This window comes from Amblyomma mixtum, chromosome 2, assembly GCF_055824585.1.
Source record: "Amblyomma mixtum isolate Tamu chromosome 2, ASM5582458v1, whole genome shotgun sequence".
Lineage (NCBI taxonomy): Eukaryota > Metazoa > Arthropoda > Arachnida > Ixodida > Ixodidae > Amblyomma > Amblyomma mixtum.
The window spans coordinates 60,645,963-60,659,833 of record NC_143013.1 but is presented as its reverse complement, the minus strand read 5'-3'; the positions used below and the strand labels follow the sequence as shown (position 1 = coordinate 60,659,833).

Sequence of the window (13,871 nt, the reverse complement as noted above, 5' to 3'; positions counted from 1 at the left end):
GAAGCGAAAAGGCTTCGCGGCAGCCACCTCCACTGTCCATTAGAAGCGCAAGAAGTCCTTCATTCGCAGGATTATGTAAGCCGGGGAAAGTTCCAGGTTTCATATAGCTACAGTGCGGCGTCTTCGAATCATACTGTAGTTCATGGTCACGTCCTCGACCGTTCTCCAAAATACTTTCCGTCCGACGTTGTGGTCGGCAGAGGAGTAGGTGAGCCCGTGATACCTAAAAAGAGGCGTTCACTGAGGCTCAATTTCTTCCATGCTAGAAAGAACATAACAGCCCGTCGACAGCCGAGAAGACACCGCAAAGTGGTAGCAGTTGCTCGATGTGCTACAAAGGGCTGTCTGTCACTAAAGCCGTCGTGCACACGAAGTTGCGTGGATTAAATTATGAATTTTGAAGAATATTTCCTATAGGTCTCTCTACTGGCTTCTGAATAGTTCTCTAACTTAAATTAGCACGAGGTTAAAAGGTCTGCTTGCTTTGGACAGCCAACAACATTTAGATGGTTTCGTACCAAGTCCAGGCCGAAACAGCAACTACCGTTGAATTACATGGAACAAAAAGAACATAAAACGGATCCCCTTCTTCTTGCGTTGCTATAATTCTACCAAATATTCTGCTCTTCAATAGTTTGCTATCGTACTACTGCTCTTCGAATTTTTGCAGGAACACAAATATATATAACGAATAAGTTAGATATACGGAAAAACGGAACATCACTGAGGAAGGCCAGAAAGTTTCTTTTCCACCAACCTTCTTGCAGTGGTGCTGATATGTGAAGTTTCAATTCGACCCCAAGCTGCACGCTGTCTATAAGATTAATTAGCTTCGACCATCTTCGCATTCAATGACCTCGTACAATTCACTTATTTTGCCTCAGTGATATTCTATCGTGCAGTGGCATTCGATCCTGCTGTCTCACACCCTAGTCACTGCGCACCACCACAGGTCTTTTCTTTCACATCGGCGCCGCGGTGGCTCAGTGGTTATGGTGCTCGGCTGCTGACCCGAAAGACGCGGGTTCGATCCCGGCCGCGGCGGTTGAATTTCTTTGGAGGAGAAATTCGAGGCCCGTGTACTGTGCGATGTCAGTGCACGTTAAAGAACCCCAGGCGGTCGAAATTTCCGGAGCCCTCCACTACGGCGTCTCTCATAGCCTGAGTCGCTTTGGGACGTTAAACCCCATAAACCAACCAACCAATCTTTCATATCGTGCAGTAACCATGCGTTAGGCTATGGTGTGGGAGTACTGCTTTGTTCTCGCTCACACGGATAAGCAAGCAGAAAAGGAAACACGTAATCGCAGACGCCGATGCGTCGGTTCTAGACTTACCAGGAGATTTAATGAAAGGAACGCGAACCTTCTGAGAGCCCACGTGAAGCGCATGCTCAACGCTTCTGCGCTCTTCCGACGCTCCGCGTTTCTGTATGTCAGTTATGAGGCCGGGACCGCCCAGTCTATGTCTGCTAGGTATGTGTCAAGTTTTTGCTTGGGCTTTCGTCACGTGCATCTAAAACTCATTTAATGTAATATATACTGCACTGCTTTTACGTGAGCGAAATGGCCAAAACGGTACTGATGTCAAGAAAATGGACGCCACGTTAATGCTTATCCCCGGATTAGGCTATTCCGGCAGCCTGAGGCTGATAAAATAAGTGTGTCCAATAAAATTTGCAACTTTTCAAAAACTTTTTAGATGAAATTCCCAAAAGGTGTCGTTATACAGAAATTTGTTCTCAAATTAACCACTATTGTTTTTATAATTAAATATTATGAGAAGGTTTAATTAGATTCGCCACTGAATTATGTGTTGATATCGAAATTTTCAGGGAAGTAAATGTCGATTCAAATAAAAAAAGAACTGCAATAGAGAATAAAGCTTGCAATCAAAACCCAGCTACCTACCCGATAGGGAACCCTGCAAACTAAGCTGCATTGTGGCTTCACTGCATTACAAGCATGGACCAATCTTGAATTGCTTTCTGCAGTGTCGTCGTGAAATATTTCTGCGTAAAAAAAATTTATAAAAAAGAATGGAGAGCGCCATTTGTGAGGGTTAGCAGAATAAGATGTAAAATTGAACAGAACCCCGCTGAAGCAGAGCACTTCACCAAGGTTCTTCTGCCTCCTTTTATTGCTTTAGGATTTATTCGTCCTCCTAGACCTACCTGAACCGGATCCTTTGTTGGAAAAAAGAGGTAAATACAGTAGACTTTTATCACCAAAACGTCAATGGATGAAAGATTCTTCTTCGAACAAGCAAAACTTCAAATTATTGAAGTCATTGAAAAGAAGCGCAACAAAGCAAACAGTAGTGTAGTGCATAACTGCTTTCGCATTCATAGCACGTAAGGAGAGTAAAGCGACGCCTTTAATTTTTTGCCCTCCCTAGGTCAGAGGCGATGCCAGCATGCATTGCTATTGGGCCGTACTGCACACAGCTTTTTCTGAGCTGAGGCCGCTATTCCAAAAAATACCGATTGCACACTATATATGAGGTTTGTATCTTGTGTATAAGAGCTTGATGGAAACTGCAGGTTTTATAATTGACGATATTTTTCTAATGTTTCAGAGACTACCCGTGGAATTCAGGTGAAGATAGGACTAAAGTCAAGCAATAACTCGAGAAAGGTAAACAAGCAATATGGCAAGTTTTACGAAGCTTGACGATAAGGGCAGAATACGGAGTTGGTTGTTTGCCATAAAAAAAAATGGAAATGTGTCCAGAAACGAACGAAACAGGCACCTCCGAGCATCTGGCTCGAGAGAACTTCAAGCAATTGTGGTGGTTTTGCACATTAGATTAAGACTGATTCTTTCTCCCTTTTCCGGCGGTTACAAGGATCGGTGATAAAACATGTCAAAATAACGTTTCCATCTTCTGTCTGCATATATTTAGTCCTTTTTGCTTGTTTCGATTGCTGATCATAGAAGAAGAGGAAGTACTCGGTTCAAGTTGAAAGCTGAAGTAGTCTTAGGAACATGACATAAACAAATTACCGGTTCAGGATGAGAACAATACGCAGTCATGTGATGCATACGCCCTTTCAGCTGCGACGGGCTTAAAATCAGCAGAGAAACCAGCTTTATTACCACACTGTGGAATACATGTCTAGAGCATGATAATTTAAACTTTATGTGTCCCTTGGAAACCGCGATTTCAGTAGTTTACTGTTTAGTGTGTAGCATGACTGCATAGGTGGTAGAAGAAGAATGGGGTTTAGCCACGGCTTGGTCGGGTCAGCAACGCCGTCATTAAAATCGGTTGATACTATCATCTGGAGGGCATCCTTTGAAGAGCCTCGACCCCTTCGTTCTTGAGTTGTGTCCGAACATATATATACGCGCCGCGCTGTTCGCATTTCTTTTTATCGCGACTGTACGCACCCATTTACAGCGGCACTGTGAAACTGCATGGCTGTGTTCCTCTGTTTCTATGAAAGAACAAGGTTCTTCAACCAGGGCTCACATTTCTCTCATTCAGCTTTCTTATTCCTTTCATATGAAAACAGGTATTCCGCGAGAAAAATGCAAAAAAAACTGCGAACGTAAGGATGTGCACGGCTTTTTACCTTGAAAAGCGCAGCAGATGCCCGACTTCCGGGGCAAGCCGTCTCATACCTTTGTTACACGGTCAGAGTTAACCGCGGTTAGTGTAACTGCGGTTACCGAACTTAACTGTGGTTATCTCAAACCGCGGTTCGCTGCTGTTACACGGCTCGCTACCGTTCTCGGTTTCGGCATCCACCGGCCAAGTGCAACGAATGAAGTGAAGCGATGATCGGCAGAGGGACGCAGCATTTGAAATACTCTATAGAGTGCCGTCCGACGGCGCCGTCCGGTGGCAGCACTGCCTCCACTGCCGTAGTACATACATCGGCGCACCTCCTGCAAGCCGTCCGCGCCAAGCCAACGCCTTTGCGACGGAGCCCTGGCGCCAGCGTCTGAAAACCGTGCTAAGCTTTCATGATGTCGCAAATAATAAGCCCTAGGAAATGTCAAACATGATTCCTCTTCGAGGATCGCTGATCTATACCGAGTTGACGGTAGGAGTAATAACTGCGATACAAGCTAGGGCGTAGCAGCTGCCCCTGGTGCACCGCGGCTCACCCGATCTCTTGTACGCTAGCTCCGCTGCTAAGCCGTCGCTGAAATCGATCATATATTTTCTTTTAGCATGAGACAATGGGGTAGTTAGTAAGGCAGTGCAATGAATAGACCGTTTACTGTAGCGCTGGTCAATGCAAAAGCGCCGTTCGCTGTGGCTTCGATGCAAACAAGTTATACCTAGCGACGACTAGGGAGTAGCACACTGTCAGAGCTCCGTCGTCCGCCGCGCTCGCAGGCGGCACCACCGCAGTCAGCTCGCGAAATCCGGTGCAGCGAGCGTTGCGCACTTCTCGCCTGCTTTAAAGATGCGGCGCAGGGAGCGATCCTTTTTCGATATTACGGCGCTAGAATGTGCAGCAATCATCGCGGGACGGTGCTGCAGTAAGATGTTGCTGCGCCGTCGGACGGCACTCTGAGGCTGCCCCAAAGCGCCGTCGGACGGCACTCTACGCACTGCCTTATTTTAATGTGTTGCTCTCAAAACGTGATTTCGCGCGAAAAAAGTACGTTGCTGAAGTGCGCCAGCTCGTACGCTTTTCGAAACTCGGACGCCTACGCGCGCTTTCCGTCCACAGACGCCGCCATATTCTCGGTTAACGACGCAAACCGAGGTCGCCAAGCTCGGTTCGCGATAACCGCAGTTAGTCGCGTAACTGTGGTTTGGTCCGCCGAGTAACATACGCTAACCACGATTACGCTTGACCGCGGTTACGCTAACCGCAGTTAACTCTGACCGTGTAACAAGGGTAAACTTCCGGTGGGTTCCCGTGCTTCGCTGTAGAGGTAGTTTGCTGACACTAGACAGGAAGCCGAGAATTGAGCCCATGCATTCCAGAGGACGTCGAATCAGCGCGGTTGCGTTCATACTGTTTTGTCGCGTGAGTGCGCGTTCGCGTTTTGCAAACCTGCTCTTTCGCTGGCAGTGCAGCTGTAAGCAGCGTTTAAAGAAGTGGAACATCGTGTTTGCAACATTTCAGTGAGGCTTGTTTTTCTTATTAATTTTTATGCCTCATTATAAAATATATGTAATAGCGGCTAATGAAGTCGCATATCCGCTCTAAAGTTGTCGGCTAGTATTTGATTGTTCTGTAGGCGTATGAAGGCAAATATAAGAGTAATCTCCCCGTTATATGGTCTGCACTTCGTGTATCAGTGGAGCGCTCATGCATGAACTGCTGCAACGCAGCCAAAGCGTCTCCTAATATCGATCTTTGGCGCACGGCACGAGGGCGTTATCAAAAGGGATCATGTCAGCCACCTGAGCAATGTATCCGGCGTGTGCGCACACTGGGCGAACTAATTTTAACGTCCAAAAAGCGTCGATAGCCGACATACTGTGGCAAGCTGCATGCAGTTTATTCTGCGTCGGGAAAGTGAGCAGAATATATATATATATATAGCGCAGGAAGGGCCGATTGTACGGCTAAAAGAACATGCAAGGAGCAGTCGTGTGTATCACGTGTTTATGGAGAAAGTACGGAGACGACTTTAAAACGGCGGCATTAGAACTCGGAACCTGTAAATGCTAGCGTTTTCCCTGTGTAAACGTTCTTGGCACGGGATTAGGCTTGAACGCTGGTGCTAAGTCCCGCAGAGGAATGAAGGAATTGACAGGGCCTCGAATAAGTTTGATTCACTGACAGTCGCTTTGCCTGATTTGGTTTGGTTTATGGGGTTTAACGTCCCAAAGCGGCCCAGGCTATGAGAGACGCCGTAGTGAAGGGCTCCGGAAATTTCGACCACCTGGGGTTCTTTAACGTGCATTGACATCGCACAGTACACGGGCCTCTAGAATTTCTCCTCCAAAGAAATTCTAGCCGCCGCGGCCGGGATCGAACCCGCGTCTTTTGGGTCAGCAGCCGAGCACCATAACCGCTGAGCCACCGCGGCGGCGTGACAGTCGCTTTGCACTCAGCTACTTGTTCAGTTTTTTTTCTTCTCTGAAAAAGGTTTCTCAGTGTATGTCGGCTGGCATGCCACTCTCACTTGGGAATGGCGGTCAAAGCAGACCCGGCAAGTGACTGTTGCATTGATGTCACCTTACTCATCCCTGTTCTTCGCTTAGCTTACGAAAGGGAAGGAGTCGCCTGTTGAGGCACCATAAGAAAGAATGCTGCACTGAGAAGAAGAAAAAAATCAGAAACCGAAACGCCAATCCCCCACCGTTAGGATGTGCCATCGTTTTTGAAGCGACAACAACAATTGCAATTGTATCCGCTGAGGCGTGCGCAGTGATTACGTTCATAGTACAGTTAGAAATAGAATTCTTAGATATTTTAGGCACATAACTGCGTTGCACATTTGTTTTGAACTCGTTTCGCTATTACAGATGCTCAATTTCTGCACGATATCTTCAGTAGGCAGGGTGTAAATTCCAGTCGTCCTGAAAAAAAGTACTCGGACCACAATCAGGATTGCAAGATATCAGCGCGCCAGCGTGGACCACTTGTCGGGCTCAGCTTTACCCCTCCGGCGTTCACCTCGAAAAGCGGGAATGCGCCATCCAGCCACCTAATAGATATCAGGGGTACACCCTTCTGAGGCGCTTTATTTCTCAGTACAAGGATGTTTTTCGCGAGCAGATGCAGTTTCCATTAACGGTGATCACCAGTCACGTCCCCGAGAACAGCGTAGACAGAAGCGTCACGTTCCAAGTGATGCTCGCGATTATCTTCCGTAGAATAATTACGCTATTTTTCTATTCGCAAACACCGCAAGGTAAAAAAAAAAGGGTAGAAACATTCCCCTATGCTTTCCTTAGTTTCCGCGTCTGTTGTCTTCCTACATTTGTATGTCAAAACGAGCCCCTGATTTCCCTGCAATAACACTGGTTTGCTGTGCGGTGTCAGCGTATGTTAAAGAACTCCAGGTGTACTAAATTAATCCGGAGAGCTCTACTACGGCGTTTCTGCCTATTCATTGTTTAATGACATGGAAGCCCCACAGTTTCCAAATTTTGGAGAATCTTAACCTCTTGGTCTAGCTTTGTCCTTTGCCGTTGCTATTCCAGTTTGCCCCTGCAGTTGCCCCAGTTTGGGTGTGCTTTATAAACACTATTCCTTTCGTTTCAACCCAAGCAAAAACAAAATTTAAAAAAACGGTTGTTAAACTTTAACTTGCCAAAGGCGATGGATACCTTCGCCCGTTTCACTCTTTCCCTTTCTGACGAACGCCACACCTTGTTCAAACAAACCCCAAAGATAAAGTCAGCTTCCACTTTCGACTGCTACTAAACAGCGAAGCTCACAAATCAAACAACGATGGACGCAATGCTACGCCTTTAGCGTGATTTTCTTTATTCATTGTGAAGGGATTTTGAGAGCCACAGAAGCCACGCAGTTTACAGGTGTAAAAGGAAATTTTTGCTTTTCATATTCTCGCTCCGTCATGCGGCTTAGATAACCAAATGAGTCAAAGATTCAGTGAACGTACTCCTGGTGCCGAGACAAACGCTGCTGGGCAGCTGACGTCTTAGACATCAACAGCTGCACTTTAAGAAGGCCTATGCGACATTCGATTCTCGTGGCTAGAGAATTCCGTGCCTCTTCCAGAGATCAATAAACTCCGTACCGGCAAGCTTCTCGTAAATCTTTTTTTCCATCCTTGAATTCATATCTGGCGTGAAGTGGTTTTTCCAGTCCCCTAAGACACCTTTGCGGATGAAGCTCGCATTCCTCGGGTACTTCACGGTAGCTTCCAGATAGTGCCTAATGCCCGGACACACCTCTTCATCGCTTTCGAGGGCTTTGGCGAAAAAAGCCTTGATGGTATCAGCTGTCTTCTCCTTCATGTAGTCTATTCCACTAAACTTGATTACTCTGTCTAGAACTTCCGGCTCTTGGACGAGTTTCCGGTGGTACCCTTCCCCCAGAAAAGCTGCAAGCTTTAGCACCTGACTCTGGGGGTCGGCTTTGAGCTCCTCGTAGTGTATCAGAAACACGTTTGGGTCGTTACGGTGGGCATACCAGGAAAGAATGTAATCGAAGTAGTCTCCAAAATCGTTGGCTCCTTGCATGAAGACCTCAAAGAAGTCTTCAAATTTTCCATCTGTGAAGTCGTACGCTGTGAAAGCCTTTGTGTGATAAAAGAAAGACACGCATACATCTTTGGGGTTCCTGCATACCCACACGTACTTCGCCGTGGCGCTCTTCGGTGCCAAGTCGTAGTAAAGATGCGTCTTGATAACCCCAGGCTGCCTCATTCTGATGACGTCTTCGGCGCCGACCATTTCAAGAAAGGGTGAACTGCTGTAGAATTCGAGCCCGCTTGGAGCCGGAAACCCGTCGTGAAGAATGAGATAAGTGATCTGCTGCATCCATATTGTCCCGCTTTTGGGAAATGTGACAAGAAACGTGTCATCCTTTCTCGGTTCGTACCGCAACGCCGAACGGAACAGTTCAGTGGAGAAGTACCGGTTTCCGGTGAACCCGTCTATAATTCTGTACATGGGTCCTCGAGGCGATTTCACGTCTACGGCCATGGTCTCAAGAGTATAGTTTCCTGCCGTTCGATGCGAAGAACCAAACTGAAGAACCTGCAAAGAAAGCGGCGCATGAAGTTAATACTTGTTCGCGACTGCACGAGTTAGATGCAGCCTTTTCCAATATGACAAGCGTTGAAATTCTTCGCTTCTAAAATTTCTCGCCTAGTTGAATTCCGGCTTTCGTTAACTGCGGAGCATAGTAAAAGAAAGTAATGCGTAGTAATGCGCTTTAGATATGTTGCTTCATCGCCAGGAAGAAAATGTGCTAAATATGAAAAAGTTCTACGTGACCACGCGCGCCGCGTTCCGCCACAGCAGCGCTCACAGACACGGAGTTCGTGAACGCCGCCGCTTTCAAAGGTGGCGTGAATATGACGAGGCGAAAGAGGCACTAACATTACGCGGCTACCTTCAAGAATTCGGCGTACGAGGGCGCTACTGCCTCGGCGCGCGAGCACGTGGTCAAATGAAACTCCCATATTTCGTGCGCTTCCTATGCAGCGCAGAACAAACTACTCTTTTGCACGTATTTCTTTTTGGATAACTCTACATTTAGCCATTATAACTTTCGCTGGAAATGCTACTACTATAAAGAGATTGTTGGCAATTTATCAAAATGAACAAAATACGATAATTAGGCAGTGGCTTAGCTCTGGTTAAGCTTGGTTATACAGGCGAAAAGCTTCAGTTATGCTTGGTTTGGCGTCATGGCTGTCGCAGTTCGCGCATAATCCACTGGGAGCACCACGATAACGGTGGAGTAGTGATGCAAAACTATCGAAGATTGACTATCGATAGTATCGATAGTTTTTCTGAAACTATCGATAGTGTAAAAAAACTATCGATAGTGCTACTATCTATAGACTATCGATAGTATTATCGATAGTCTACTATCGATAGCAAGACTATCGATAGCAAGACTATCGATAGCAAGACTATCGATAGCAAGACTATCGATTGGGAAACTCTCGATGGTAAGACTATTGATAGTAACAATATTGATGTGCATTTGTTGGCCAGCGATATAACGAAACATTTGCGATACCTGATTGGTTTCACGGTCTCATGAGGCTTCACGTCCCAAAGAGACTCAACCTATAGGGATGCCGTAGTGGAGGCCTCCAGGTAAATTTCGACCAGCTGTGGTTCTCTAACGTGCACTGGGACAGCTAGGAAAAATACCTGGAACTGCATCCGATGAAAGAACATATACAGCACAAGTTGTGCTGGCTTACACGACACTATCGTGCACTGCAGACGTCGTCTTGCTGACGTAACCGCTGCAGAAATGCTTTTCGCACACATGCTTCGAAACTAGGCCATTCGCACGCTAACATTTTATCCAGCAACTTTACGTAGGGAACGTCTGCAGCGCTCGGTGACGCGTAGGCCGCGAAAACGGGCGAGTCATGTTAGTTACTCATACCATCACCTCAGTACCACACACTAGGGAAACCAAGTTTAAGATGCAGTGGGCACGCGTGGTTGATTTTATAGAAGAGGTAGTATTATATATAACGAGTAGTATTGATGCGGCTATCAATAGTACTATCAAAAGAAGTATCGAAAGAAGTATTGAAAGTACTATCGATAGTACTACCGATGCTACTATCGAAAGTACTAACTATCGATAGTACTATCGATAGTCTTTTTTACCATCGGCAGTTCGATAGAGACTCAACTATCGATAGTATCGATAGTATTATCGATAGTTTTGTATCACTACGGTGGAGGCGTTCGGCCATCCACACACTGCCTGTACGGAGGCAGAGGAGGAGACGAAAAACGACGCGGTTAAAACTGCCCGCAGGAATGCGGAGAGGAGGGTTGCCGGGCTGCGACGCGGGCAATACGCGGCTGCAACGAAAGATCAAACGGTTGGCGAGGATATAGTGTACTAGAATATGGGGTAGTGTGTTCAGGCGCCGCCGCTCACCATGCATTGGCGTGTCGCGGCGCGCGTCGAAAGTGCGGCGGCGCTGCTGTAGCATGGGCTGTCGGGAAAAGGCGCGCTTTTCGTTGTCGTCTGCTAGTCAGTGACGCGTACGCGTGCATTGACGCTGTTGCGTGGTACGCGGCTCACAGAAAGTTTTTCATGTGATCCCTTTCTCGTGCTATAATTGCCGCTGGCCGTCAGACAGTGAAGAAATGCCGAATCGTCGGCGGCAACGGCACTGCTTTACACCTGGGTTCACAACAGGCTACCATTGGACTAACGGTGAGCAGCCGTCGCTTTTCGCTGTTCCAAAAGATGAAGCGCGCAGGAAGATCTGGGAGCGGAATTTGCACTGGAAAGACAAGACCCTGAATGAAACGTACTCGGTATGAAAACTGCACTTCGAGCCATCGTGCATTCTCAGAGATTACGTTCACGTTATAAGCGGAGGAGTCCGCATACCACGCGGGAAACCAGAGTTGACGCCGGACGCCGTGCCGACGTTGCTTCTCAATAACCCAAGCTACTTGTCATTTTTTTGTCAAGGGCATCAAACAGTCGCGAGAGGCAGGGCGAAAAGGAAAAACTGCATGCGAAAATCAGACGATGTTCTTAAGTATGCCACCACGGCCGTCTGATCATGAATTGGTAACGATTTCGAGGTCGCGTTTCCTGCTCGCTGCAGTATGCACAATAGTTTGTTCATTACCCTTGTGTTCAAACTTTCCTCGGCAGCAGTACCCGCTGTAAGTTCTCTGCGCTTGTACACAATGCAGCTATTGGAAGAGAATTTGGAGCTGCTTTTCCGCACTTTTGGCTGTTTCGCGGCCGTCTGCTAGTCACTACTCTTTTTTTTTCTTCCGTGTGCGACTTGTCCTATCGCATTTAATTTTATTTGTCGCGCATGTACAATAACAAACATTTACAGGACACGTTATTGAAGTGTTGGCTTTTGAAAGGACCAAAAATACTCTGTGCGATGTACAGAACGCACCGCCGCGTATCGGGAGGAGTGCATGCAGTGACAGCCCATGCTCTGGTGGCGCCATCTCGTGGCTTTCGACACCTTCTGAACAAAATACAAGAATTAACAGATCTGAGTGCTAATGTCTCTAAGAACACGCTTAAAGCTCTGCTGCTCGAAAATAACTTAGAATTCAATTAATCTGCGATGTTTCTGTCCATAGTTTTATTTTCTGGGAGTGCATTATCGTTTTGAACCTTGCTGGCTGTTGTGTGTTGCTATTATGATTTTGCTATGTTGCTAAACTTGCAACGCCCATGTTTCAGAATTGTGTACTTGCTTGTGCTTCTTTGTACTAAGTATTCTGTTTTGGCATGTACGGTCTATTGTTTGCTACGTACGCGTTTTTTTTTCTAACATAATTTATTTACCCTTTTTTTCCCTCAGTGCTGTGACTTTTTCTTATTTCCCCCCGAAGACCTTGGTGTGGAACTTTTCGTGTAAAACTATGTTAAATGAATGTTTGTGCCAAACTGTATGCGGGGCAAGAGCCATCGTCAGGCGTTCCGCCTTTTGCTCTTGCTCCTCTTTCTGTATCAGAAAGGAAACAAATAAATGAAATAAAAAAAATCAAACAGCGACAGCCGCGAGTCCCCCTGAACACACTACCCCATATTCTAGTACACTATAGCGAGGAGGCTAAGCGCGCTGTTGTAGCTGCGGTGAGAAGGCGGCGCACATGCGCAGTAGCGCGCGGCTGCACCTGCGCTGCGCGTGACGTCACTCGGTCTTGGCATCGGCTTGCGCGAACCTCGGCTCCGACCCTCGTATTGAAGCTTTTCGCATCAAAATACTCGGACTTAGAGCATACAGTGGTGAACAGCATGGTTTGAAGTTGCCGCTAGGTATTTTTTCCAGGTATATTTTTATTCTTTGGCTAACTTAGCTAGGAAGCCTAATGAAAAAATAGATGGGCCGCCTGTTGAGTAAATGATTCCTTCAAATTTGCAGCACAAAATTTAAAGCTGTGCGGGTTGGTAATAAATTCATAGTTTTTGAAAGCAAGACATACAATAGGACCCTCTGGCCTGAAAATGCAAGGAGGCAAGTAAAAGGCACACTGAGGGCAGCCTCATCAAACACTTGGTTTGATGAAGTTCTATCTGGGTATGTTAACATTTTTCCGGTACCAGAATGTATTTTTTTTTTGCCGACAAAATTTCAGTGAGAATATTTCATGCCAATAGATTAAAATTCCTCATACATACACCGAAAAGGACTCCGTGACCATAGCTTTTAAGTTAATGGCGGTGTTGCCTATCTTCTGGAATATGTGCTCAAGATACTGCATGCAGTGCAATTTAATTTCTACCAATCCTGCGTGTCATTTTCCTATTGCTCACACGAGCTCTAATTCAAGTCAAAAGTAGCGTCATTGCCATTACAATTCCGTCATGTACCAATGCAGTTCAGTTTCAATTTGTCATCAGTCTCCCTTCAAGTTCAGGTAGCTGAACGGTAAACAGTGAGAACAGCTTTGGGCCCTTTGTTACGATTATTTTGTGCAATGTAGTCCGTCTTCGTGCACCATGAATTACTTAGGCAGAAAAGACAAGTTTGATAATAGGAAAAGCGGAAGAAGAATGAATTGAGATAGTATATACATTATCATTTTTCTCCGCCCGTATCGCTCTTGCGATAGCTTTCCGGTTGTTCTTTAAACTGGTGTCGTTTTAAGCACGACGTTCAACGGATACTATTATCGCGCTCACAGAATCTTAGGGTTCCTGACGATTCGTCATGAGACTACTTTTTAATTTTTGTTTTGCTGTTTTGCCGCTTCCTACCGTCCTTGCTGCGTGTCGCTGATTTTCTTTTGCTTGTTGGTTATCACGTCCCAATAAAGTGCTGCGACAGTGCTTTTTTGTGTGCTTTTGGCATTCCTGTTTTTTTTTTCGCGCTTCCATAACGTATGTACTGTCGCGATCACAATATTGCGGGACGTGGGAAAGCGTGGCAAAACTGCGTTTTGCGCCACCTAACGGCGCACTCCCTCTCGTTCTTTCTTCGCAGGCATCTCTGTACACTCACTGCTACGTTTCGCACAGCGAACGTAGATCGGAACCGGCGCCAGGTGCCGCTTCGACATCCGGCTAGTGTATGTCTGCCCCAGCCGCTGAGAACGGCGAAAAAAATTGTTGCCGCCTTTTGCTGCGTTAGCATTATGAGCGACACTTCCCCAGAACACCGACTCGTGAAGCCTCCATCATCTCCGTAGATCAACTACAACCAGTAAGCAGCGTCGACGCCAAGTTCACGGGGCATTATCTTGGCAGAGTGCTGGACACGCGGAACACGCCAGAAGGAATTGTT

General features: G+C 46.6%; 2 protein-coding genes across 2 annotated transcripts in view; both read right to left on the bottom strand.

Annotated features, from left to right (window-relative positions):
* Positions 1 to 13,871, bottom strand: part of LOC149359488 (sulfotransferase 1B1-like) — a 47,851-nt gene that overhangs the window by 16,073 nt on the left and 17,907 nt on the right. The window lies entirely within an intron of this gene.
* LOC149359489 (sulfotransferase ssu-1-like) lies at positions 7,642 to 8,595 on the bottom strand. Its single transcript, XM_089569059.1, has one exon. The coding sequence runs from the start codon at positions 8,593 to 8,595 to the stop codon at positions 7,642 to 7,644; it is 954 nt and encodes a 317-aa protein (XP_089425185.1).

Excerpts from the sequence above, each read along its gene's own strand:
- LOC149359489 (XM_089569059.1), bottom strand. The coding sequence starts at position 8,595 with ATGGCCGTAGACGTGAAATCGCCTCGAGGACCCATGTACAGAATTATA.